This window comes from Nyctereutes procyonoides, unplaced genomic scaffold (genome assembly GCF_905146905.1).
Source record: "Nyctereutes procyonoides isolate TBG_1078 unplaced genomic scaffold, NYPRO_anot_genome, whole genome shotgun sequence".
NCBI lineage: Eukaryota > Metazoa > Chordata > Mammalia > Carnivora > Canidae > Nyctereutes > Nyctereutes procyonoides.
The window spans coordinates 902012-925075 of record NW_026575111.1 but is presented as its reverse complement, the minus strand read 5'-3'; the positions used below and the strand labels follow the sequence as shown (position 1 = coordinate 925075).

The 23064-nt window shown below is 70.0% G+C and overlaps 1 protein-coding gene across 1 annotated transcript; it reads right to left on the bottom strand.

Moving 5' to 3' along the window:
• Window positions 1-1474: 1474 nt before the first annotated feature.
• Window positions 1475-23060, bottom strand: LOC129514872 (protein jagged-2-like). Its single transcript, XM_055333562.1, is given in 27 exon segments — window positions 1475-2772; window positions 2946-3102; window positions 4651-4782; window positions 5262-5510; window positions 5907-6022; window positions 6132-6245; window positions 6661-6746; window positions 6833-6860; window positions 7262-7378; window positions 7539-7652; window positions 7733-7846; window positions 8039-8152; window positions 8249-8431; window positions 8653-8803; window positions 9702-9872; window positions 9998-10044; window positions 10129-10242; window positions 10385-10498; window positions 10697-10810; window positions 11025-11144; window positions 11220-11350; window positions 14499-14559; window positions 14686-14937; window positions 15931-15988; window positions 22508-22600; window positions 22603-22872; window positions 22982-23060. Coding segments are annotated over 27 exon segments (3792 nt in total). The 5' UTR covers window position 23060; the 3' UTR covers window positions 1475-2278.
• Window positions 23061-23064: the final 4 nt, after the last annotated feature.

The following is a 23064-nucleotide window of genomic DNA, read 5'->3' as shown; positions in this document are numbered from 1 at the left end:
TGGGCTGTACACGTGCCCAGCTCCCCCCAGGAGCCACCTGAGTCACAGGGAACAGGGAGGGAGCCCAGCGCCCCGGCCCAGGGCGGCCCATTCCCGGCCCGGCCCCCCAGACGGCGACATCTCCTTCCCTTCGACGCCCGGCCTGCGGGCCCAGGCCGCCCGCTGTTCCTTCTGGACTCTTCCCAAATCCTGTTCTTTTCAAGCTCCTGCTGAGCCGCTGGCATCGCCAGCCTGTCCTGTTGGAGCGAGGGAGCCCCCGTGGGTCACGGCCTGGTGCCCCGGTGCGAGCGCTGCACTGCACCTGCCGTCCGGCGGGCTGTTCCCCAGGTTCTGCCCACGGTGCCCGGCGCCCCGTGTGCTCGGGTTCCGGCCCTGCTCTGGTCCCTGACCTGGAAGACCCACCTACGAGGCATTTAGAGACCTAGGACCAAAGCCTAGATTTATTCTGACCAGGCACCCAGGGGCCTGACTTGCGTGTTTGCACAAGTCTGGCCGAAACCGTGACTTCTCAGTGGCAGACGTCCCACCGGATGTGCCGGGGACAAGCCCTTGGAGATAAGCGGGATGAGGGCCCCGCCCCGTCTGGAGGGCAGCGTCTCCCGCAGACCCAGGGCTTCAGGAGACAGCTCCTCACATGGCCGGAGGGCCGGCGACCTGAGGTGGCTGCAGGACGGCGCCGGAACCACCCGCAGCCCCCAGGACACCCACGGCGCAGGTGCTCACAGCCACTTCCAGGCCGTCTGCAGTTTTTTCCATGTTTCTGACAAGCATTTTTCTCGGCTTTGCTCCCTGACTCCGTGACCAGCTGCCCCCTCGAGGGACAGCAAACAGCTCGTGCACAGGTTCCTGAGTCAGCCTTGGACAGGCAGCCCCGAGGCCACCGGGGCCAGGCCCGGTTCATCCCACCAGCGAGGTGCACGGTGGCTTTTAGCCTCCTGTTGTCATTATCTGAAGGTTTGACTTGGTCACTTCTTCTTTTTTTTTTTTTTTAACATTTTATTTATTTGAGATAGAAAGAGAGAGAGAGAGAGACAGCAGGGGCACAGGGAGAGGGAGAAACAGACTCCCCGCTGAGAGGGAGCCCAACGTGGGGTCGATCCCAGGACCCAGGATCATGGCCTGAGCTGCAGGCAGACGCTTCGCCGACGGAGCCACCCGGGGGCCCCAACTGGGTCATTTCTTAAACCCTTGATGGCTCTTAACTAATAAGCAACTTTAAGCTGTTTCATGAAGTTGGGTTTTTTTGTTTTAGCAATTTTTAGTAGGGAATGCAGAGCACCTCCTCCCCCCACGTCCCGGAAAGGTCGCGGAGCCTGAGTCAACCCCACAGGACAGCAACGCGTTGGCGGCCCGACCCCCGGGGGGCCGCGGGGCACACTGGCCACCTCCCTACCCGTGGCCACGACGGCCACACGGCCCGCCCGCCTGAGGGAAGCAAGGACCAGCACCGGAAAGAACAAGGCAGGCCAGAAGGTTTAAGTTATTAAATCAAATATACAGAGTGATTCATTTAATATGTACATATTTACAAAAAACGCACTTTCACGAGGAGGGGCCGGGGCCGGCAGGTGGGCAGCGGCCCGGAGCCCACGGCAAACGCTGACAGCCGCGAGGGGAGGGTCTGCGTGAAGGCACTTGTCGCGAGCTCCGATCCTGCCCCCGGCCGGCCGTCGGGGGGAACAGAGCAGTCGGGAAGGGCACTTCCGGAAACACAGTTGAGAGATCTCTGCGGCGGGGGCTCCGGGCGGGAGCCGGCCCGGGGTCCGCCCACGGCCCCTGCGAGGACCTCGAGCCCCACTGACCACCACAGGTGCCACCCACAGCCTCGGGCCGCGCCGACGCCGTGGGCCACGCCGGCAGCCCCGGGTCCCGCTGGCTCTTTGGCCTGGAGCCACTGAACACCAAATGAGGAATAATAAGGAAGATTCTGTAAACAGTGCACCACCTCTGGTAACAAACAAACAACCTGGTGAGGACACGGACATCCTTCGCTCCCTCCTGCCACACAGCCAGTGCGACACACAGAAACATTACAAAAATAGCAACTATCCGAGAATACTCCATTGTTTTCTGCCTGACGGTCGTCGAATAATTTATGCAAGGTTAAAGAAACGTAGAAAATAAACCTTTGTTTTTGGTTTTCGGTGGGGTTTTTTTTTTTTTTTTTTTTACACAAAATAAAGAAACTATGCACACGGCCTCGGCCTCCTACGGTCTGGCGGGTGGTGCGGTGCCCGGTGAAGGGTCCTGGGTCCCGGCCCAACTGCTGGCCCCTGCCCTACTCCTTGCCGGCGTGGCGTGAGTCATTGACGCTCCTGACGGCGCGGTTGTCCACCTTGGGGCCTGAGGCCCAGCAGGGCGGCCTCCCGGGTGAGCCGCTGGGGTCTTTGGTGAATTTGTGCGAGAGGAACTTCTCGGCCTCCAGGCAGCCGCCCTCCCCACGGCCCGGCTCCTCCTCCTCCTCCTCCTCCCCGCCTTGGCCGCGGCCCGCGGGCCCAGGCAGCGCCTCGCCCACCCTGCGCGGCGGCGGCGTGAAGTTCTTGCACGGGTACAGCACATCCTTGTGGCCGCCCCCCAGGCCGCCGCCCCCCAGCCGCTCGATGGGGTTGCGGATGGGGTTGAGAGGGGCCCACTGGTTGTTGGCACTCTCCTCCCGCGGCAGCCGGCTCCTCTCCCGCTCTTTCCTGCGTTTGCGGGTCCACCACACGCAGATGGCCACGCACACCAGACACAGCATGCTGAACACGCCGCACAGCACCGGCACCAGCAGACCTGGGGGGGCACGACGGGGCTGGCCGGGCGCGGGGGCCGGGCGCAGGCCCAGGCCTGGGATGCCCCGTCCCTGCGGAGGGAGCCCGCGGGGGGCGGCCCGGGGACGTGCCCCCCACCCCCATCCGCCCACATGAGCCTGGATGGCTCCCCCTAGGCCCCGGGCCCCTGCTCACCCACGGAAGAGCCGCCCATGACGACCGTCTCCAGTTTGACCTCAGTGACAGCCAGCAGCACCGAGCTGTTGACCCGCTGGGTGATGGCGGACACGATGGCGTGGGCCGTGCTCTGGATCAGGCTGCTGTCGGGCAGGTCCCTGGCGGGGCTGAAGGACTGAGGCAGAGGACGGCGCTGGGAGGCCGCCACGGCCCGCCCGCCCTGCGCCCAGACCCAGGGGACACCGGGACTCCGGGCCAGCTGCCCAGGGGGACGCTGGGGCCCCCAGGGCCTGTGCGGGGAGACTCGGTGGAGGAGAGGCCTGCGGAGGCACGTCCCACCGCACGGCTGTGGCTCCGGGGTGCCCGGTCCGGTCTGGCCCACCCTGCCCCCTGCCCCCCGCCCCCGGAACGAGCACGCGTCCTTCCCAGGTAGACGTGGCCCCCGCTGGCCGCGCCCCAGGCCTCGGGCCCTGCAAACGCATCACCGCCCCAGGGCCTCCTCCGCCTCAGTGGCCCCTGCCACCCCGACACGGCCAGCGGCCGGCACCCCGCCTTTCCTCCCTTCTCTCTGCCCGCACTTCCCTGGGGCACAGCCTCGCGACACTCGTGGCTCCATTTACACCTGATGCCCGCCCGGGGCCCAGAGCAAGGCCCTGAGGACACCTGCTCGGCTACAGGCCAGGCCTGGACCACACGTCCCAGGGTGGCCTGAGCTGGGGGCAGCCTTCCTGCCCAGAAGTCGGGGGACACAGCACCAGCGGAGCAGGGGGACCAGGTGAGGAATGGGCATCACCACCTATAACCCCACCTGGCCAGGCACCGACCCGCCTCTCTGACTCAGCCCCACGGCTCGGAGCCAGGGTTCCAGACGGCCCCAACCCTGGGCCACACAGCCTCCCTCGTCCCTGTCCAGGAGGAACCCCGCTGCTACACCCTATCGCGGTCCACCCTGGGCCCTGGACGCCGGCCTTCCCTCCCCATGTGCCTCTGGGCCCCCACTGCTGCTACCGGGGGCCTCCCACAGCTCCAGGGACCCCTGCCCAGAGCCCTGGCCTCCAGGGCCTCAGACACCAGGCTGAGAAGGGATGGGAGCCAGCCCGATGTCCCAGCCGCCACTCCAGCAACACTGCCTCTGAGATCCCTGTGCCCGATACCCCCCGCGGCCGCTCACGTGACCTGCTTCTGGAGCGAGCCTGGCCTCCTGGGACCTCCCCCTGCTGGCACCTGCACCCACGCTCCCCCTGCACGCCCGTGGGCACCACCTCTCACCCGCACATAAGCTTCCTCTGGCCTCCACCGAGTTGCTCCAGACCCTTCCTTCATTTCAGCTCGTGAGAGAGGTGACCCGACCCTACACCCTTGCTCCCGAGCCTCGAGAAGCAGACCCCACCAACTGCCGATCACCATGTCCGCCCCCCGGAGCAGCCTCCTGGCCCCCCTGCCCAGCCTCAGATGTCCCTCGCCCCCTCGGGCCTCCACCTCTGCCCTCCTCCCCCTGCCGGCCTCCGTACGTGCTGGGCCTGCTGAGCTGCACGCGTGTCCAGCCTGGCCCCACCGGCCCCTGTCCCCCAACGTACAACTGTGTAAGACCAGGTCCTGGGTCTGTGGGTCACCCTGTCCCCCCAGGCACCTGGGGACAAGCCTGGCCGGGCGCCTCTGTCCCTGGCACCTCCTGCAAACTGGGACAGAGTAGGACAAGGGGAAGTGGGCAAGAGTGACTCACCACGGCCACCTCTACTGCACTGGCCCCTGACGACGGCCGCTCGCAGAGCAGCAAAAGCAGGCGGTCCCGGGCCACCGCCCTTGTGACCGGCAGGACGCGGATCCCGGAGCAGATGGCGCCCACGGTGGTGCCCTGGGCAGGGACCAGCAGCACATGAGTGGGACCCCGGAGGCCATGCCCCGAGGCTGCCTGTCCTCCAGCTGGCCCCACGGGCGTGTGGCAGGAGACGCCTCACAGCCGCGCGAGGAGCAGGGCAAGGATGCAGGGGGTCCAGGAGGGAGCGGACTTCCGGCCCACTCTTGCACCCCCCAAGAGGCAGACCCCCGTCAGGGTGGGCGGGGCCTGCAGGTGCCAGCCCTCACTGCCCTGGCCTCGCATTCCTGCCACAAGTAGCCCCACCTGCAGCCCAGAGGGAAGCCCCCCCAGCCCTGAGCACCCCCACCGAGTGCTCACTGAGCTCCACCCTCCCTCCGCTCAGCTGACCCCACGAGGCCAGGCTCCCTGAGCGGTGCCGCGGACCATCTGAGTGACCGTGCCCAGGAAGGACGGAGGTGTCAGGGCTCCCCAGACGCTCAGCGTGCCCATGTCTCAGGACCACGGGCACTACGTACCTGTGGCACCTGGTCACGGTCAAGATGCAACGTGAAGCGGGCACAGTTGTTGTCCAGGTGGCTGGAGCGCGGCAAGCACAGGGTTTCCGGCAGTAAGGGCTCCTCGGCGCCGCACTCCCCCCAGGCCGCACAGGGCGGCTGCAGGCACTGGTCTGGGGCCTTCTCTTGGCACCACTGCCCCGGTGGGCACGGGGTACTCAGGGAGTCGGGCCGGCCGGCCAGCAGGCAAGGCTTGTGGCCACACCACACCTGGGTCAGGCACGCGTTCAGGACAAAGGGACACAGGCATCATGCAAGAGAGAAAGACACGGTCACGGTCAGCAAGACACAGGTGTCCAGGCCCACTGTGGCCTCCCGGGACAGACTCAGATCCCGAAAGGACCCCTGCCAGAGCAAGAGTAGCTGAAGAACAAGGCCGGGCAGGGCCCCTGGGGGCGGCCTGGGGAGCCTCAGCAGGCTATTTCCCTGCCTAGGGCAGAGGAAGGGCCTGCTCCAGCCCCAGGAGGCCCAGCAGAGGCAGTGGACGTGGCAGCTGGAGCCCCCTGGCCTCACAGGCCAAACATCAGGGTGATGAAGTCTCGGCACCCCCGACCAGGGGCACCAGGACAAGGGGCTGAGCGTGGAGGCTCTCAGGCGGCCCCGTACCTTGCTGCAGTCCCGGTGGCCATCCATGCAGTGGCAGCTGTTACAATCCTCCACCCAGGAGCTCCCGTGTGCGAAGGGCAACCCCTGCGACCAGCAGGGCCTCCCAAAAAAAATCACTGTGGGGAGAAAGAGTGGGGGTCATCAGCAGGCCAGCCCTGGAGACCAGGTCCTCCCCACACCCCCACACCGGCCCGGCCCCGGCTGGGCACGACGCCCCCCACCTACCTTCCTGGCACCGGGGGCCGGCCCGGCCCGGAGGGCAGCTGCAGTGATAACCGTTGATCTCATCCACACACGTGGCCCCGTAGGCACATGGTGAGGACTGGCACTCGTCGATGTCTGCAGACAAAGCGGCCCGGCTCAGGAGGCAGCAAGGGGGCCGATGCCCACACACAGCACCCAGGGGGACGCCCAAGCTTGGGCCAGGAGAGGAGACCCTGAGCGAACTGCTGGAGCCCCCCAGCCAGGGCCTCAGTGTGCCCTGTGGTCCTCTGAGCTGGACCAGTACCCGCTCTGCCAGTGGTGGGGGGCATCGATGAGCACCTGCCCCGTCCTCCCCCATGAGCCTCTGCACCGGATGGGCAGGAGCCTCCAGGGAGCCCCGCCCTCACAGGGCAGACCCCAGCTGCTGGGGTGCGGGATGAGCACAGAGAACTGCCGGCAAGGCTGCACACCCGGGCCGGGCTGGGAGGAGCCCCCAGGGCTGGGCCCCACTGCACACCCCCTCCCCGCCCAGGTACCCCAGGCCCCTCACTGATGCGGCAGTCGGGACCCGCGAAGCCAGGAGCACACTCGCAGCGGAACCAGTTGATGCCGTCGACGCAGACGCCACCGTTGTAGCTGCAGGGCAGAGAGCAGGTCTCAGGGAGGCCCCCCCCGCAGGCCGAGCTCCCCTGGGTCAGCCAGCCTCCAGGGCTGCCACTCACCAAGGCAGGGGGTTGCAGTCGTTGGTATCTGCGTTTGAGGAAAGAGAGGAAGATCGGCACCGCATCCACCCGCCCAGCACCCCGTGTGCCGGGCCTGGGGGGCAGCGGCTATGCCAGCCCACGGAGACCAGGCTGGGAGGCTGAGGATGGTGGGGCTGGGGGGACTTAGCTCCAGGAGGCCCATCTCGGAGAAGCCGTGGATAGTGCCTGGCTGCAGAGTGAGCGCCTGGCACACCAATAGGGACGCACCGGGAGTGGAGGGAAGGCTAGGGGGCTGGGGACTGGAGCCGGCCGGGGGGGTGCAAAAGTGACATGGCAAGTCACTGGGGTACAACTGGGCTTTGGTGGACAGGTGCAAGGCCTCCGCCCACTCCCGACAGCCCCCTCTCCAGCCCACAGCACCCCCGCGCTCCCCACCCACAAGCTCACTGTGTGTGCAGGTGCGGCCTTCCCAACCGTCTCGGCAGATGCAGGAGAACGAGTCCCCGCTGCCCACACACGTACCCCCATTCACGCAGGGGTTGGGCAGGCAGCTGCTGTTCTTAGCTGTGGAGGGGGCAGGGGAGGAGAGGTCCTGTCGTCTGCCCTGGGCCGGCTGCGCAGGGTACCGGGGCAGGGGGGGCAGGAGCGGGGGCAGGCGGTGGGCCGGCGAGGGCGCGGGGTGTGTCTGCCCCACCACCCCACCCCGCCCCCCGGAGTCACTCACCGATGTTGCAGGTACTGCCCTTCCATCCCGGGGGGCAGGCACAGCGGAAGGTGTCCCCACTGTCATAGCACGTACCGCCGTTGCTGCAGGTATAGGCGTCGCACTGGAACTCGCCTGTGGGCACACGGCCGCTCAGTGCGCACGCCCACGGCGGCGGGTGGCCCCGGCACGGCAGGGGCCCGGGGGGCACTCACGCGAGTGGCAGGTCTTGCCCTTCCAGCCGTCGTCACACGCACAGTAGAAGTCATTGACCAGGTCGTAGCAGCGGCCGCGGCTGTGGCAGGGATCGGGAAGGCAGTCGTTGAGATCTGGGGGCGAGGACGCCGGTCAGCGGGGGTCGCCGGCGCTCAGGGGGGAGCTGGGGGTGGGGGACAGGGGGCCGGGGCAGAGACACCTGTGGAGCATCCCCCACCCCCCGCCCAGGTCCCTCTGAGCACCAACCCCCGGAGCTGGGGACCCGCTGGGCGCTGGGACCGAAGGGGCAGCACAGGCCCACTCACTGGTGTCGCAGAGCTCGCCCTCCCAGCCGCTGGGGCAGTAGCAGCGGAAGGCGTCCACCTCGTCGATGCACGTGCCCCCGTTGTGGCAGGGCTGCCCCAGACAGTCGTTGATGTCTGCGGGAGGCGGCAGTGAGAGGGGTCGCGGGGGTCGTTGGGGTCACGAGGTCCCGGGCAGCCCCCCCACCCTCCGCACGACCCGCAGCTGCTCACTCTCATGGCAGTAGATGCCCGTGAAGCCGCTATCACACACGCAGGAGAAGTTCCCCCCGGGCAGACTGACGCAGTGTCCGTGGGGGCCACACACGCCCAGGGGGGCCGTGCCCGAGCCCGAGCCCGAGCCCGAGCCCGAGCCCGCGGTTCTGGTCCCCGCCTCGAACCCGCAGCCATCAATCACTGCAGCAGACAGGGCGCGGTCAGCAGCCCCACCCCCGAAGCGGCAGGCCCCGCCCCTCGACAGGCCCCGCCCCTCTCGGCAAAGCCCCGCCCCACCTAGGCAGGCCCGACCGCGGCCCACCGTTGGGCAGACCCCCGCCCCCTCGCAGCAAGCCCCGCCCCCTCTCGGCAGGCCCCGCCCACCTCGTCAGGCCCCGCCCACCTCGGCAGGCCCCGCCCACCTCGGCAGGCCCCGCCCGGGCACGGGTCCCTGGGCACAGAGCAGTTCTTGCCGCCCATGTCGTCGGGGCACGCGCAGTAATAATCGCCCTGCAGGTTGTAGCAGCGGGCGCCGTTCTGGCAGGGGCTGGGATCGCATAAGTCCAGGTCTACCTGCGGGGCGCGGAGCATCTGTGAGCCCCGAGCCCCCGCAGCGGGACTGGGAGACAGCCACACCCTGTGTCCCCACAAGGAGTCCCAGAGGCCCAGGTCCCGCTGGGCCTGCACACCCGGGCCTCGGCGGCCGTCTGCAGGAACGCCCATCGGAGACCGGCCAGGCCCATCAGCTGGACGGAAACACCTGCAGGCCACCAGGCCCCTCCCGCCACTCTCGGCTCCCTGGCGGCCGCTTCCTCTGCCTCACCAGGCAGCATCCGGCCTTTGCCCCTCCTGCTGGCAGGAAGGCCAGCTCCTGACCCCCTTCCCAGCCGCCCACAGCCACCCTGAGCCCAGTCTCTGGGGCTTTCCCAAAAGTGTCAGCACTCAGCTCACAGCCCCAGGCAGGACGACTACCAAGGGCCCAGGAAGCCTGCTGGTCAGGAGCCCTGTCCCTGGTGCCTCTGTACCCCCAAAAGGCCGGGGCAGGCCAGAGGAAGGTGGGGGTGGGGTCGTGAGGCTCCAGGGAACATCACCTACCCCTACTCGGACACCACGTGACAGTGTGGCTCCCCACACCTTCGGGCACCCCATCCCACCCTGGGCCCCTTTCATGCCGCTCACGTGCTCCACCCCATTAGGACCATACCGATCCCAGGGGGAGGCAGACGGGGCACCTGGGCAGCCAGCTGACCTGCCCAGGCTCCTGGCCCATTAGGAGGCACCTGTCGTGACAAGTAGCAACCTTATGACGCTCCCTCTGCCCCTCCCACCCAGGGCTCTGAGGCCAGGTCTCCCTCCAGAACTGAGCCCGGGGGAGTAGGGCCAACCCCAACGGCAGCCTGTCCCGCTCACTTGGGCGGCCTGGGGACAATGGTGTGCCCCTGCGGTTCCCGGGGCAGTTCCCGAGCCTCACCTCACACAGTGGCCCGGAGGTGCCCTCGGGGCAGTGGCAGTGGAAGCCATCCACCAGGTCCTCGCAGAGGCCACCATGGCAGGGGTTGCTGGCACACGACCGCAGCTGCAGCTCACAGTGTCGGCCACCGAAGCCCCACGGGCACACACACTGGTAGCCGGTCATCAGCTCCTGGGGCAGGGGGAGGAAAGAAGGGGTGGTGTGAGCCTGGAGGGGCCACCATCCCCCCCTCCCGGGGCAGCTCCTGTCCCCAGGGCCCTCTCACGTGTGTGCAGGGGCAGGGTGACTGCTCTTACCTTGCAGGTGCCACCATGCTGACACTGCCCATGACAGTCGTTTACATCTGGGGACAAGGGGCAGGGTCAAGGCCGGGTCCTTAAGCTCCCAGCCCCACCCACCTGCCACCCCCCCACCCCCCCGTACTGACTGATATGGCAGTTGACGCCCTTCCAGCCCGGGATGCAGTGACAGTAATAGCCACCAATCAGGTTTTTGCAAGAAAAAGCATTAACGCACGGCTTCCCTTCACATTCATTGGCGTCTGTGAAGTAGACAAGGGGGGGCGACGGGGCTCAGCCCCACCTGCCCCCACGCCTGGCACCCGCAGCACCAGCAGCACCAGCAGCAGCCACCACATGCACAGAGCACAGTCCATGCACACGAGTGCCCCTCGGGACCCTTACCCAGCTGGCAGGTGGTCCCCACCCACTGCTTGGGGCAGATGCACTCGAAGCCATCCACCTGGTCCACACAGGTGCCCCCGGCCGCGCACGGGTTGGAGGCACACTCATCGATGTCTGCAGAGGCACAGAGGGAGAGGCGTGGCGGGCGGGCGCCATATGGGGAGGCGGGGTCCGTGGGGGAGGCAGGGCCATGTGCCTGTTACTCCCCCCGGCTACTAGGCCCACAGCTACATTTGGGGGACCCCGCTGCCCCATCCCCACTCCTAGACCCCGTCAGACACCAGGCCCCCCCACGTGTGGGTGAGCACTCACCAAGCGCACATGTGGACCCGCTCCAGCCTGACGGGCAGTGGCACTCAAAGCCGGAGGGCACCTCATAACAAGAGCCCCCGTTGGCGCATGGGTTGGAGGCACAGGCGTGCTCAGCTGCATTGGGAACCAGACGCGGGGGCGGGGGTTGGGGGGCGTGGCAGCGGGGGCCCCCCACCTTTGCAGCAGCGCTCCTCCCTCAGCCCCCAGGGCCCCAGGGCAGGGGTCAGGGCAGAGTACACGGCTTGCTGCACACAGAGGCCGGAGGGACGGGGCCCCGCCAGGCTCCCGGGGGCACCAGCCCACAGCCGGCCGCGGGCCGCCGACGTACCCCGCTCACAGTTCTTGCCCGAGTAGCCGTCGGGGCAGACGCAGTGGTACTGGTCAGGCTCGGCGTTGATGCACGTGCCCCCGTTGGTGCAAGGGTGGTGGGTGCCGCAGTAGTTCAGGTCTGAGGACAAGAGGGCGCTCAGATGCCCGCTGTCCCCAGAGGGCATCCCTCGGGCCGCCCGCCGCCCCCGGCTACCTTTGTTGCAAAGCAGGCCGCCCCAGTTGGTCTCACAGTTACACTGCCAGGGGTCCACGCAGCTGCCGTGCACGCAGCCAGGGTACGGGACGCACTCGTCGCAGAAGCGTCCCTGCCAGCCGTAGCTGCACCTGCAGGGGCCGAGGGGCAGGAGGCCCGCTGGGGGAGGGTGCACTCGGGAGCCGGGGCTGCCGAGGGTGGCTCGGGTGGCCGGGCCGCGGCGCAGTCACGTGGGCCCCCCCGGGGCTGGCGGCCTCCGCCCTTTGAAGCAGGGCCGGGCGGGGGTTAGGGCCCTGCGGCCAGCCCGCAGCCTCACGGGCACTTCCCGGCCGCTGGCCTCGGATGGCCGGCTGCAGCTGCCCAGCCACTCCTCCCTGAGCTATTTTGGGACTCACCCCTGAGCAGGGCCCCAAGAGCAAGTGCCGAGAAAGGAAGGCCCTGCCGGGACCCCGGGAACGAGGGTGCCAGCCCCAGCTCGCCGGTGCCGCCTGGGCTGGGCAGCGCCCGGGGCTGCGCGGGCTGACGGGGCACCCGCACAGGGCTCCGGGCCCAGCCCCGGCGACCTCACCTGGAACCCCAGGACGACAACCTCTCTCCCGGCAGGAGCCCTACCGGGGCCCGCCCCGCAAACCGAGACACCAAGGCCCACGGGCTGTGACAGGCCAGACGCAGGGCGGCTCCTGACCCAGAAGAGTCACCCGCTCCCTGGCAAACGGCCTAGAGAGGCCTCTTGGCGCCAAGGCCACGACCCCGAGGCCTGGCCCTGCCTCCAGCTGTGGGCCAGGAGTCTCTCTGGAGGTCCTTCAGGAGAAGCAGGCGGCTGGGGCAGAAAGGGCACCCGGGCCACGGAGGGCGGCCCCATTCCCGCTGTGGCCAGCCTCCCCAGGGCCCAGGACAAAGGGCCCGTCGTCCCGCAGTGGACGTCCCGGGACCAGCAGGCTGCCCTCCAGGCCCTGGGCAGGCCCCCGGGGGCCCCTTTCTAGAACTGGAAAGTCCCGAGGAATGGGCCTGTCATCTAGGACTGTCATCTAGGCACTGTCCCTTCCAGGCTGGCACCTGCCACGCAAGTTTATTTTTGTAAAGGGAGGAGCCGTGGCCCTTCCTGGGCTGCCCCCGAGCCCCACAGCCAAGGTGACAGGCTCCGAGGCGGGCCACAGAGAAACCCAGGCTGCAGCACGGCGCTCCTCTGCCCAGCGCCAGGCGTGCCAGCAGGGCCCACGCACACACGAGCTGCGCATCCCCACCGGGAATCCTCCCTCCAGGTGACGCGAGGAGACCGTGACACGCCTCCACCAGGAAGCCACGAGGCCAAGCACAGCGCCCGGACCCCGGCGTTCCCGGGATGTGCTCCCAGCCCTGGGTGGGGCCGCCTCCGCAGGCCCCACCTCCCCAGCGCCCCGGCCTGCAGCTCCAGAAGCCCAGGGAGGAGGCGGCAGGAAGGCACGGCCATCTCCGCAGCATCCGGTGGGGGTGGTGGGGGTGTCCTGCAGCGAAACCTGAGCCCTGAGCCACCGAGAGCCACCACGGGCAGCTGGGCCTCGCCCACAGCGGTGGGTGGGGGCGCACCTACGGCTCCCCATGGCCCACGCCAGCAGGGGAGGGCTGGGGGGCGGGGGCGTCCACTCCTCTCCCACCTTCCTCCCGCCCTGGCTGCGGGCACAGCGCCAAGGTCGTGCATGGCCCTAGGGGGCCGGCCAGAGCGCATGGGGCTGAGACCCTGCCCCATGGCGCTCACGCCCACAGACCGGTCTGCCAGGGTCCCCAGGCCCCCCCATCACACGGATCAGAGAGCAGGGCCCGGAGGGTGGCCACCTCTGCCTCCCGGGATGTGGCTCCTGGGGCTGCCTGGCCCCCAAGATGTGAACCCACCCTAGGCCGGGCTCCCCCCACCCCCGGCCACCCTCTCCCCTCCTGTGCTCCTCCACTTGTCCAAAGGCCCCCTTGACTTGTCTGAAGATCAGAAACCCGGCAGCACGGTGACAGGGCCGGGGACCCCCCTTCCAACCTCGGCCCCTGGGACCGGGGCGCCACTCTTTGTGCCACCTCCCGGGCCAAAGCCACCAGAGGACAAGCAGAGGGACCGCCACCCCCCCTTCCTGTCTCCGGCGCCAGCCAGCTCCCCAACCTTGCCCTCCCGCCCAAACTCGACCCTGGGGGACTCTGGGCAAGTGGCCTCTCCTCTGTGCACAAGCCACCCCCGGGAGTGAGGCCCTGGGGTCAGTGAGCCCCGTGGCGGGCGCAGGGCGGCCCTCGCCCCTACCGGCCTTCCCACAGCCTGTGCCCCGCCCCCGAGGGCTCCCGGAGAGCACCCCTGGGCCCCCAGCTCCCGGGCCACCCTGTGCGCCCTGGAGCCCCGGGTGCCTCCGCGCCTTGCCGGCCCTGCTCTAAGCCTCACCCGCTCCACACCCTGCCCCTCCCACCACCCCCTGCTCCAGCACAGCTCACCTGGGCTCCCTCCCACCCCCGCCCTGCCCAGACCCCGCTCCAGGTCTCCAAACACTTCCCCGGCCTCGGGAGACGGCCGGGGTCTCTCCCTCCTGGGGCCCCGACCCCCGGCCCGGCCGGTGTGTTGGCTCCCTGACCTCTCCTCTCCCCCTGGAGCTTTAAACCCCTTCCCTGTCTGCCCCGGGCTCCCCACGGGTGTCTCAGGTCAGGTCTCCCCACACCTATCCCTCTGCGTTGGCGGCGTCCCCCAGGACACAGGAGACATGACTCCCCAATCTCAGTCACGCCATGGCCTCAGTCGCTGGCAGCTCTGCCGTTTGGCGGCACAGGCCGCAAGCCTCGGGGTCCTCCCTGCTCCCCAGCTCTTCTTCCCAGCCCTCGTTCAGACCCACGCCAGGATGCCTGCGGGACTCGCCCACCTCCCCATCTCCTGCTGGTCATCGCCCACCACCTTCCTGCCCCACGTGGCTCCTCCCACATAGCAGCTGGCCTGGTGCTTCGTCCCACCTCACCCCCTGCAGCACCCCCTCTTTCCTAGGCCCCACTCCCACACGCTCCACGAGCATGAGCCTGGGGGCCCTCCGTGCCTCCTGTGCTCCGGGCAGCCGACTCTGGGTGGCTCCCGGCCCGAGGTCAGGTGGGGCGGCCCCTCGCCATGCTACCCCGAAGGAGCTATGTGCGTCTGGCACAGCCCAGGCTCGAGGACTGGCGTCCGCCCCATGTAACCCCCAGTGGCACGGTGGCACGCGAGCAGGGCCTGAGTCCCTGCCACCCTGCTCGGCCACGAGGCCCCTGGCGCACAGGACGGGCAGGGGCAGGGCAGGGCGCACTCACTTGCACTCCCCGGGCACCGCGCATCTCCCGTGCAGCAGGTTACATCCTTGTTTGCACACGGCTGCGGACAGAGGGCACAGGGCTCCGTGTGAGGCTGCGCCCGGCTCCCCCGCAGCCCCGGGGAGGAGGTGTGCCCGGGCCCGGCCTGCACACACCCCCCGCCCGCCGGCCCGCGCCGGCCGCTCACCCTCTTTGCACTCCTTGCCCATCCAGCCGTCCATGCAGGCCTTGTTGCCGTACTGGTCGCAGGTGTAGTGGCCGAAGAAGTCGTTGCGCGGCCGGCAGAACTTGTTGCAGGTGGCGCTGTAGTAGTTGTCGTCGCAGCGCACGCGGATCTGCAGCTCCATGTGCGCCACGTGGCCGCTGAAGTGCAGGCTCTTCCAGCGGTCCTCGGGGTTGATCATGCCCGTGTGCGACACCCGCTCGATCAGCAGCTCCTCTTGGGGGGGCGGCACAGTCAGCCCGGCCGAGGCCGCCCTTCCCATGGGGGCGGCAGCCCGGGCCCCTGGGGTGACGGGGCGCCCGGCCTGCAGAGAAGGGCCGCCGTGGCCAGGGAGGGCGGCGGGGACACGGGTCGGGCCGGGGGTGCACCCCGCAGCAAGTGCATGGCTACCGCCCACCTCTGACCAGCCTCCTCTTGCCCCCTGACACGGGGGAGGACCCGCGATCTAACGGCTGGGCTGCGCTTCACATGAAGCCACCGGGGGCGAGGGGACTGACCACCGTGGGCACACCGGGGCGTGAAACCTTTCCTGTCACTTTCGTACGGATTCGGGATTTTCCCGGAGAAAAGGCTGAGGAATCCGGGGCACCTCACCCTCCTGCAGCAGCAAGCACAAGCCTGGGGACCACGCCGCTCCGGCCCTCCCCGGCGCCTCCCCAGCCCATCTGACCGAGGTGCCATCCCCCTGGTCCCCGCCGACCCGTGCCCCCAGCCTGGCCCCTCCTGGCCTCGGCGGCAGTGGGGCCTGGGTCTCCGCGTGACTCGGACCCACGGGACTCAGCCCTAAGCCATCCCCACGGCGACCCCTCCATACCCCGCCTGCCCCTCGGGCCCTCTCTGACCCCCGACGTGTAGCCAGCAGCCATGTGCCCCCACCCGTGGCCTCCCGTCCACCAGGCGCGGCAGCGTCCTCAGGGCAACCCCCGCCACCTGACCTCGGCCTCGCCGACCCGCCACCTCCCCGCCACGCACGCCCACCTGCCCCTCCTGGTCTGTCCACGGAGACGCCCCTCTGCCCCGTGACCACAGCACACGAGATCCTTGGGTCAGGGGCAGCCCCGGGACGCGAGCCCTCGTCCCCAGCAGGCAGAGGACCAGGAATGTGGCCGCACATTGCTGTGGCTCAGGGGGTCAGGGTCAGCCTCCCAGGGTCCTGGGGGGCCCTGCAGGCAGCAGACCGCCCCGCCGCCCAGCCCCCGGCAAACTCACCATCTGGGGTGGTGTCGTTGTCCCAATCCCAGGCCTCCACGATGAGGGTGAAGGAGCGCTGCAGACACGGGAGCGGTCGTCAGGCACCAGAAGCCGCCCGTATGGGGGGCGCACCCCCACACCCCGGCCCCCAGCCCTGCCCTGGGTGGAAAGGGCTCTGCAGGCAGCCTTGTGCATGTCCCCACAGACCCCAAGGTGACCCAGAGGAGAGAGGCCGTGCCTCCGGGTCAGAGGCTCCGGGCACTAGTGGCACGGCAGCCCAGTGGCCACGGCTAGTGCAGGCAGCGGACAGAGGCAGGACGGCCCCGCAAAGCAGCGGGCTGGGACACCCCCCCCCCCAGGCCGAGCCCCCAGACCAGGCCCCGCCCCCCGCAGGACGTCCTGTGGGAGCAGCTCTGGCCACCTCCCTGGACTTGGAAAATGTGAGCTCCTGCTGCAAGCAGAGACCCCAGGGATCGAGGGCCTGTCAGCACCCCCCGCTGCACCCCCACCCGGGGCACACAGGGGCGGGGGGCTGGGCGCACGGCCACTGCGAGGCCCCACAGAGGCCGAGCTCCAGTTGCACAGCACTCGCCCCACAGACCTGCCTCCTCCTAGGAGCACAAGGGCAGGGAGGGCCCCGGCTGCACAGAGGGGGAAACCGAGGCCCAGGGACGGCCCTGCTTGCCACTCCCCCCTCCCTCCCGGGACAACGTGACGGGGTAATGTCACCAGGCAACCTCAGGACGCACCTTCCCCACGAGAGTAACCGGAGCCACGGAGCGGCCCTGCCCTTGTCATTCACGGACACGAGCTCCGGCAGGAGGCGCAGGCCCAGCTCTGCCCTGGCCAGGCCCTTCCGTGGCTCCCACGCACGCTGCTCGGCCCCTTCGGACCAGCCACGAACGTGCTGACCGCCCGTCCATCCAGCCCCGGCTGCCCCGAGTCGGGGGCCCACAGGCAGGCTGGCTTCCACCCGCGGGGGCACCGCACCCCCCAGACTCCCCCGCCCCCACCTCCCGCCCACAGTGGGGCCTGCGCTCCACAGCCCAGGGCCGCCCCCTGCCCCACAGCCGCCCGCCCGCTGATGCCCAAACCAGGCCTCTGGGTCCTGCCCCGGGTACGTGCCAGCCGCAGACAGGCCCCGGCCCCACTCCCACCCTCTGGCAGCTCTCCCTTGGGGACCCGCTCCCTGTCCCCACCCCAGGCCTGCAACCATCCCTCCAGGGAGACAGCCCCGGGACGCACTGACCCTCCCGCGGCTGCGTGTGGCCTTCCCTGCCGCTGACCTGGCCCCGAGCACAGCCCTCCAGACGCCCCAGGATAACCCACAGGACCTCACACGCCCTCAGGAGCACAGACTGGAATCCAGGGGCCATGCTCCTCCCTTCTAGAACACTCCCTGTCCATGTCGGCTGCTACCAGGCTCCAGTCCTACTCCTCAAGGCTCCCTCAAACCCACTCCTCACGCCCACTACCAGGCCGGCTTCCCGCAGCCCCTGGGGCCTCCGCACGCCCGTCCGCAGGAGCCCCGACGACCCTCAGGGCTCTGTGTCTTTCCCAGGGCTCGGAGCCCTCTTGGGGTTCCCATCTCTTGCCAGAGACCCAGCCCCCGCTCCGCCTCCACCTCAGCCTGCCCACCCTGCCCCAGGGCCTTTGCACACACAGTTCCCTCCCTCGGCCTAGAATGCCACCCTCAGGCCAGGCTTCCCCGGCCACTCCCACTCCTGGTGACAGCTGGAGTGCCCCGCTCCTTCCTAGGCCCCACTTCATCCACTCATTCGCCCAGCATGCACCAGGCGTGGCTCTGCTACTACTGGATGAGTCAGCGGGGATCGAGGGGTCAGGGCAGGCCTCGGAACGGAGGGAGACCTGGAGACTGAGAAAGAACCCGGAAAGAACCGCACGGCAGGCCCACGGGGCTGGGAGAGCGAGGCCGTGAGGATGGAGGGACCTGGGTCAGACTGCGCCCGGCCCCAGGCCCCTCTCCTGACGTTGGCACTGACGCTGAGCGGGAGTGGCTGCTGGAGGGGCCAGGGAGGACTGGGACCGACCGGCGGGGCTGCAGGAGCTGCTCCGGCCACTGTGCGGAGCGGGCCATGAGGGTGGGCACAGGCAGGAGCAGGGGCCCAGGGGCCGGGCACGAGAGCACAGGCTAGGCCTGCGACCACCGCCGGCGGCACGAGCACCTGGGCTCCAGGTGAGCAGGACGCTCCTCCGGGCTCCAGGGAAACCCCACGCCAGCCACTCAGGTAGGATTACCGCCACCTTCGTCCGAGCCCGGGGCTCCAGTTACCTGCTCCCACAGGAGGGGCACCCGCCCGCCCACCCAAAAGGGCCCCAGCGCCCGCCAGCTGGGCTCCCCGCACGCAGACAGCAGAAGTCATCCAGAGAGAACCTGAGCCGGCAGGGGCACCTCCCCCAGTGCCCGGGCCCCGGCCTCCTCTTCTCCCACAGCACCGGCTGTGAGACTCAGTTTCCCCTACGCAAATGGCGACCTCTCAACCGGGGGCTTCCTGACTCGAGTGCCTGGGGTCAGGATGGGGTTTTGTCAAGCCCAAATCCCCAGAGAGCAGGAGAGGCAAGAGGCCTGGGCCGCAGGGCTCGTGGGGCAGGGGCAGGGGCCATGAGAGCTGAGGGGCGGTGGCTGGGGCGGCCGCAGGGGTCAGAAGAGCCCAGGTCAGAACCCCACCTGCCTGCCCGGCCCGGAGAGGCCCAGCCACCCCTCTTCATGGAAGACTGCCCTGACCACCCGCACCCTGTAGGAGGACCCCAGCCTGACCATCTGACTACCGTCTCCCCAGCCCAGCCCCCCAAGACCAGGTCCGAAGCCTGCATCCGACCCTCATGACGGCGCAGCAGCCCAAAGATGCGCAAAGGCCAGCCCCCAGGACCCGGGGCACCCGAGGGCCCAGAAGGCCCAGCGCAGCCCCCGGGGCGCCCTGCCCAAGTCCACGGCCCCACCCTGCTCTCTTCCCGCAGCGCCCCGCATCAGCACCCAGCCCCCCGAGGAGCAGGGCGCTCCCGGCGCCAGGAGCTCTGAGCACAGATACATTTCCTGAAACCTGAGCCTCAGAGAAGCCAGGCCTCTGCCGCCATTGTCCCCAGGAGAGGGGGAGGGGGCCGCCTCCCCCCAAGGCTCGGCAGGACGCAAGGATCCCTCGTCCACCCCCCACAGGGACCCAGACACCCGCACTCCACACCGGAGAGCAGCCAGGGCCCTGCCTGGTGCGCCCACCCCGCCCACCCTCAGCCCAGGGTCTCCTCGTGCTTTGTCACAGGGCTCTTGTGCGTCCCTGCAGCAAAGCCCACAGGCTGCTGAGACGAGTCAGACTTCCTCACCTGGGGTCCTGGGGACGGGGACCCCAGCTCAGCTGCCGTCCTGGGCATGGGGATGTGGCTCAGCCAGGGTCTGGGATGAGGACTCTAGCTCAGGCCTGGAGACTGGAGATGCCGGCCACCCAGCGTGGCTCCCCTGAGAACCCCTCACCGGGCCGTGTGCCCCCTCCCCCATCTAAATTCCCACGAACAGCTGAGGGAGGCCCTCCCGCAAAGCCCCTGCCACCCGCCCTCCAGCACCCCCGTCGCCCTTCAGCACCCCCATCGTACTGCAACCTGCTCCCCAACCCGCACTCTCAAAGCCCAAGGACAAAGCCTCCAGGTCTACGCTTGGGGAGCAGAGCTAGCTCTGCCCTGCTGTCCCCACACCCGAGCCTCAAACACGACCCCAGACGCGGAGCAGGTGACTGACTAGGTGCGGAGCGGCAGCGTCATCCAAGGCACCGGCCCCTCTGGGATGGCGTGGCCAGGATGCATGCACTGGGCGCCAGGGGGCTCCAGGGGAGGGTTGGGGGGGCACAGAGCAGTCCTGGGCTCCTTGGGAGGGGCGGGAGCACAGGCGGGATGGAAACTCCCGCGGCAGCTGGCCACAGCAGTCAGGTCCCGCGTGCACATCCCACCGGGTCCTCCCTGACTGGCCAAAGGCCCCCCGCACACCCCTGAGCACATCCCCACGGCCCCGGCGGGGCATCAGTGGGGAGAAGAGGCCAGGTGGGCCAGGGAGCCAGCCTGAGCCTGCAGCCTGGCCCCCTTCACGGGATCACGTTGCTGCCCCGTTCCACAGGCGGGGAAGCCGGGCCCCAGAACCTGCTGCAGCACAAGGTCTCCGGGGGCCGCACGTCAGCGCCAGGACCCCTCCAATGCGTGCACACATGCCCCACCCAGCCGCCTCCGAGAACCCAGCATGCACACGACAAAAGACACCTGTACGTGGTATCCTGGGGTCCTGGGGGTGGGAAGGGGCGTGCCCCCTGCTGGCCCCTCTCACGACGGGCCCCGGCTGCCCACCACGCCTCCATCAGCCGGCCCCTCCAAACCCTCCAGTGGCTGCCTACCACACCCGGAGGAAGCACAAGCGTGCACACACACGCATGCACGCCTTCACGGGGGACCAGACGCGGTCTCCATCCTGTCAGCTACTTGCTGGCACCTGGGCCAACAAGGCATCACTGAATTCCTGGGGGGCCGGGGGAGGCACTGGGCATCCCCGAGGTGGGCCAGGAGGGGAGCAGCAGACACCCGGCTGCCCCCTGGCAGCTCAACCCCGAACCTCCCACGTCCCCCCTGGGCCTGCCCAATCTGGAGCCCCACGCCACACACAGCACGGCCCGTGAGGCCACACGAGGACGTGTGGGGGCCGTGGGCAGGGCGCAGGAGGGGCCGCTTCCCACACCGCCCACAGGTGCCCACCCTCCTGCCGCCAGCCACTTCGGAGGCCCTCCTCGCACCCCCTACTCCAGGGTGCCCGAGGGTGCATGCTGGCCCCCCACCCCCACCCTCCCCAGTGAAGCCCAAATGCAGTTTCCAACGAGCCCAGCTCACGGGACGGAGCCGGACTTGCAGCAAACCGAGGCAGCGTGGCCGCGGGGAGCGGAAATACCAGGGCGCTGGCATCACACACCAGCTACGCACCGGCAGCCGGGATGCGCTGCGGGCGTGGAGCGGACCCACCGCCGCCCCCCAGACACGCAGCTACCCCGCGCCCCGGGCTGCCCGAGACCGGGCCCCTCCTGAGGCCGCTGAGCAGCCCGCAGCAGCCGAGTCAGCTGCCCCGAGAGAGGGCGCCCCGAGTCGGGGCTCCCGGCAAGGCGAGGGCCTGGCCCGGCCCGCTCCTCCCCGGGCTGGCCCGTGGGGCCCGGAGCCGTGAGGGACGCGCGTCGGCCCCGCCACATTCCTGCCAGGCCTCCCCGCCCCCACCCCGATGCTGCCAACTCGAGCAGAAAACACATCCTCAGGTAGCGATTTGGAACCGCGCTGGCGCAGGCCCAAGCGCAGATGACAGGCTGCGGGCTCTGCTCAGACCTGCCTGCTGCGCCGCTGCGGGGGCGCGGGCCGAGCTTATCGTAAGTGCCTGCGGCCTCCCAGGCCTGCCCCTGCCTTCTCCGTCAGGGGCACAGCCCCCCCTCCAGGCCCCGGGGTCAAGGGAGACCCCAGAGGCCAGGCAGGCAGGGGCAGCGCGGGGCTCCTCCCTGCAGGCCCGAGCTCAGAGAGGAGCAAGAAGGGGCGGGGGGCAAGGCCGCGCAGGGTAACCTAGGAGGGGCGGCAGTGGGCGCGGGGGCTTCAGCTCCCGGGCTCCCAGGACCCGGTGCCAGGTGGACACGTTCCTGGGGCTTCCCACCGCGCGGTCCAGCCAGGAGTCCCGGTCAGAAGGTCGGGCCGTCAATCACAGCCTGGCAGGCTCTTCCAGCCCCTTCCTGCACACCCAAGCCCCCCCGGCAGCCAGCCGGCTCTGGCCGGTTCCTGCACACTGGGGTGCCCCTCTGGGGTCCTCTCTGACTGCTGCCCAGCCAGGCCTGCCCTGCACCCCTGGGTGTGGGGGCGGGGAGGGCCAGGCTCTGCTTCTGAAAGTGCATCCCCTGGGGCATCAGGAGGAGGCCCTGCCGGCTCCTTGGCTGCTCGCCCCCTCCCCGGGCTGCGCACAGGGCTGCGCCACACAAGCCGGGGGTTCCCGCCCGCCCGCCCGCAGCCCCCCAGCCCCCCGCAAAGAAAGAACAAGCAAAACAGAAGCCCCCAGCGGATGGAGGGTCACAGCGGCAGGGGCGCGCGGCGCGGGGCGCGGGGGTCCGGAGGCAGCGGCCGGGGGTGCGCCGACGCGACACGCGGCCCCCGCCTCCACCCGCGGGCATCCAGGAAACGGCAGGGCGGGCGAGGGCTGGCCGCGGGCCCGGGGCGGCTCCGCCAGGGCCTGCCCCGGACCAGCCCCAGCACGCGCGGCGCACATGCCTCCGCGGCCTGCCCGGGCCGGGCCGGGGCGCCGCGCCTCGCCCCCCGCCCCCGCCCCCCGCCGCCCGCCCCCGCCGCCCGGCCCCCGGCAGACACGCGCGGGGAGGCGCAGGCACACGCCGCGGCCGCCGCCCCCGCCCCGCCGCGACCCCCGCGCGCCCACGTGGCCGGCGCGGACCGAGCCCCGCGGAGCACGCGCCCCAGCCGCCCGCCGCGCGGCGCCCCCTGCCGGCCCCGCCCCGCCGCCCGCCCCGCCCGGGTGCGCGCCGCGTGCAGGTGCCGGAGGGGCGGCGGGAGGGCCGGGAGGGGCACGTACCGGCCAGGCGAACTGGAAGGGGATGACGACGCGGCCGGGCTCCTGGGCGCCGCCGGCCCGCGCCCGCGCCCGCGCCCGGTCCCGGTCCCGTCCCGGTCCCCCGCGGCGGCGCGCGGCAGGTAGAAGGAGTTTCCGCCCAGCACGGGCGTGGCGCCGTGGCCGTAGCTGCAGGGCCCCGTGGGCGTCACCTTGGCCTGGTACTCCTTGAGGCACACGCGCACGTACGTGTCGCACTCGTCGTGGCCGCAGCCCCCCGCGCGCGTCGTCCGGCCGTCGCCGTCGCAGCAGGCGCCGCTCAGCAGCTCCCCGTTCGCGTTCCGCAGCGCGCTCAGCTGCAGCTCGAAATAGCCCATGGGCCGCGCCGCCTAAAAATAAGGCAGACGCGGGCGCGTGGAGGCGCGGGCCGGGCCGGGGTCGGGGGGGGGGCGCCGGCATCGCCGCGGCCCGTGCGCCCCGTCCGCGCCCCCCGCTCACCTGCACGCACAGCGCCAGCAGCAGCAGCAGCCGCCGGGGCAGGCGCCCCCGGCCCCGGCCCCGGCCCCGCGCCCGCATCGCCG